The sequence below is a fragment of the Geospiza fortis genome, unplaced genomic scaffold (genome assembly GCF_000277835.1).
Source record: "Geospiza fortis unplaced genomic scaffold, GeoFor_1.0 scaffold443, whole genome shotgun sequence".
Taxonomy (NCBI): domain Eukaryota; kingdom Metazoa; phylum Chordata; class Aves; order Passeriformes; family Thraupidae; genus Geospiza; species Geospiza fortis.
Genome location: NW_005054335.1, coordinates 3,386,202 through 3,389,921, shown reverse-complemented (window position 1 = coordinate 3,389,921; position 3,720 = coordinate 3,386,202). Strand labels below are relative to the sequence as shown.

Below are 3,720 nucleotides of genomic sequence, written 5' to 3'. Positions count from 1 at the left end.
CACATTTCATTTAAAATATACAATTCAATTAAAAATACAGATTTTGTACTTATTGCCACATATCCCTTGGAAAAACAAAAGTATTGAACTTCCATTTAAATAAAAAAAAATTCACATTATTTGTGTAATCATTATTCATAATTATATACAGCGCAATATTGCAATAAGAAGACGTGCACGAAAATGTTTCTTTTACTATTCCTGCATGAAAGCCATGCATGTGTTGGAGCCACTCAAGACTGCAGCGCTATAAATAGTGCTCTATTGTTAGTGGATAAAAGACGAAACAAGACTCACAGCACTGCAGCACACGACACTGTATTAAATGTTAAGCTCTGCCTGTTCTAAAAGTGAAAGGCGACATCAACTGATAGACTGGTCTGTGGGTAAGACACACGGCTGGGAAAAGCTCAGTGTGACTCTGCAGTTTCCCAACACAGCAAGAGCAGCAGCCTGATCTTTCTGCCTCAGCAATGGCAGAAGCTGTCATAAGACATTGGGTGGAAACTCCTGTACGCTACCAGGAGCAGTTTGTTGGCCAGGAGCTGGAGGCACACAGACTGAACCACCTTTTATATGCTTTGCCGGGCCCTGCCACCACTGCACCGAGCGACCGAAGGTGCGCCCCAGAAAGCACGGCTGGGGCCGGGAAGGGTGGCCAGGAGGAGGAAAACACACAATTCCGGGTCTTGCTGGATGTTGTGCAGTTCCGCCCCGAAGATATCATTATCCAGACTTTCGAAGGCTGGCTCCTCATTAAAGCTCAGCACGGACCCAGGATGGACGAGCATGGTTTCATATCCAGAAGCTTCACCAGACAATACAAATTACCCAACGGAGTGGAGAACAAAGACTTGTCTGCACTTTTCTGCCATGATGGCATTTTGGTTGTTGAAATGAAGAACTCATTGGAAAAGAATTAGAACCATGTCTATAGTTATCGGTGAGATAAAATCATTCTTAATGTAACAAAATTATATCAGTCATGCAATGCTGTAGGGTGTAGTAAGCTGTATTTATTAAGGGAAATTATTTGTATATATTTTTTGTATGCTGAGTTTACTGTTTGATGTAAACTGTTATACTGCTTGCCTCCAGCTACACATAGGTTGAAAACACAGGCTGTTCAAACAGTAGCAAACTCAGGCTAGTCTCAGCAGAAGAAAAGAAAAAAATCTATTTGATAACATATTGAAAATGGAGCACAGTTTTGAGTTAAGTAGCAGGAATTGTATTTCTAAGCAGTAAGCATTTGTTATACATAGTCATAAACATTAAAGAAGGAATGGACAAGTTGTGAATCTTATAGAAATTTTAAAAAACTGTTTTCTAATTTTTGATATTAAATTCTTCTCTCGGGAAAAGCGCATGAACTGAAAGATGGCATCAAGAGAAAAATCCCTATTTCCACAGTTCAAGCTTCTGTACCAAAAAACTCTCAAGAGATTACTTTTTAGAAGTGTGTTGCATGTTTCCAATGATAAGAAAAAAGAATTTATTTGCTTGATTTTATTTGCTTGAAAACACAATATATAGAAATTATACTTTCTGTCAAATTACTTTGAAAGAAAACCTTTAAAGACATTTCAGAAAATTGGTTTTGTTTAACATAACAACTGAAGAAAATACTTTGTTTACAAAAGCACCAAGTTCTTCTTTGTGAAACCTCAGTAATAAAAAGACATTGCTCTTACATAAATGCCTTTTTTTCTTGCACATTTTAGGTAATCTTGTCATTTAATCTGATGAGTATTTACTTGTCCATGTTGCTTGACAATTTAGGCAATCCCACAACTCTGTCTTCAAGAGCAAATTTTTCTGCCAATGATAATTCCCCTCTCCCCATAGGAACACAGGCCCTACATGAATCTAATTTTAAATATAGGGGTTCCATGCTGCAGACTCAGCTTTAGTTTCTGTTCCAGTGTCTCACATTTCATGAGAGTGGCAGAGATGAAAAAATATCCACCTTCTATATTTATGTGGTCTTCTCAATATTAAAAAGAAATAATGCTATGGGTTTGTAAATACTCACATATTTGAGGGTAACTGCATCTGCAAGTCGAACTGTCTCCTTTTATGTGTACTGGAGACTACTATGACTGGTGTGCTATGAATAGTAAAGGAATGTGGAATGGAAAGTGCCAAGTTAAAAACAGACGCTTTATCACAGCCATCTGCTGTTTGGACAAATCAAAACCATATTCAAATGAAACTGAATACAAATACAATTTTAGGAATACAAGAAAACTATGATGAACAAAACCTGGGCTCTCACCGGCTGAAGCTAGAGAGTTCCTTAAGTTTCAAATTAAAATCCTAAGCTTGTATGTCGGCACATGTCCATTTATGAGAAAGATTTACATTTTTGTTGTTTAGACTGAAAGATATTTGAAACAATTGGTTTTAGAAAAGTGGGTGGTACAATTATCGTATTTTACCCATTAATTGTGCTAAAAGTCAGAAAAAATTGTACAAGAAAGATAAAATAAAGTCTGAATTGTAAATTTCCATCACATGCAATTATATTTTTAATACACCAGAAGTCAAGAGTGTAATGTTTTCTACCAAACTAAACCAAATATAAAACATATGTCCCTGCATTTCTATTCAACCTCGCGCTTTTCCCTCATATTGCCTGTCTTCAATTTGCATATTGGTTTAAGATCAAATAGCAAATCAGATCTAGATTTCTACATCTAGGAGCTTCACTAGACAGCAATCTGGTAGAAGATGTAACATGGACTTAAGAAACTGAATTCTAGATACAGGTCTAGTGTAAAATTTAAAATTTACAGGCCAGATTTATAAAAACTGTACAGGCTTAAACCCCTGGTTTCTACACCACCTTATGGCGCAACTATTGGGATAGTGTTCAGGATCACAAGTTAGCAATCTGTTTTGGTGATTTTTGTTTTGTAAATCTTGTAAAAACAGAGAGTTTTGTAAATTTTATCACTTAAACTTACAAGTTATTATAAAAACTATTCTAGCTATGATTGCAGTGATGATATTCATGGCCCTATAGATGAGAAAGATGTTCTAAAAAAAACATAACTGATTTAATTATTTCAAATTAGATCATGGTTAAGCTACTGGAAACTTGGCAAGGAATTAGACCATACAGCCAAAATCATATCATCTGTTCTATATATGTTAATACCATGGTTACACACAGGCCTGCTTATGTACACAGGCCTGCCTCGCAAAACAGGGTGGAGAATGTGACGTCTGATTGTTCTGTATTGCAGGTCTCTCCGCATCACTCTGTGCCCAAGTCTGTACTTGCTCACAATGTCATTCAGTCTGAAATCACTGGAACACCTTGACCCAGACAGAGCACAGATTTATCCAGCCAAACTTTACCTTCTCTTCTAGACAGATCTTTACCAAAGCCTATATCCATGCTCCTTGGTAAATGGGAACTTGCCCTGACCTGCTAACCGAGTCTTCATGTAACAGGGACCACACTGGAATATGGACCTGCCACTGAATTCCTGCATTTTAGCACCAAGAAGTGCATAGGAAAATGTTTCCCTCCTTTTTTTTAAGTGGTGATTTATCAAAAGATCTTGGATGCATGATTTTTATGTGTTTACCAGAACAACCTCAAAGTACTTGGCAGACAGTTTCTGAATAATCTGGAAAGATCTGTTCTCACATATTTTATATGATATTTTACTTTTATAATCTGATTAGAACTGAATGTGAATGTCACAT

The 3,720-nt window shown here is 36.7% G+C and overlaps 1 protein-coding gene across 1 annotated transcript; it reads left to right on the top strand.

The window, feature by feature from the left end:
- The first annotated feature begins 309 nt into the window (after window positions 1-309).
- Window positions 310-1,664, top strand: HSPB3 (heat shock protein family B (small) member 3). Its single transcript, XM_031057839.1, has one exon. It carries the CDS (start codon window positions 474-476, stop codon window positions 921-923), a length of 450 nt encoding a protein of 149 aa, XP_030913699.1. The 5' UTR covers window positions 310-473; the 3' UTR covers window positions 924-1,664.
- Window positions 1,665-3,720: the final 2,056 nt, after the last annotated feature.

Coding starts and splice junctions, on each gene's coding strand:
- HSPB3 (XM_031057839.1), top strand. CDS start 474: ATGGCAGAAGCTGTCATAAGACATTGGGTGGAAACTCCTGTACGCTAC.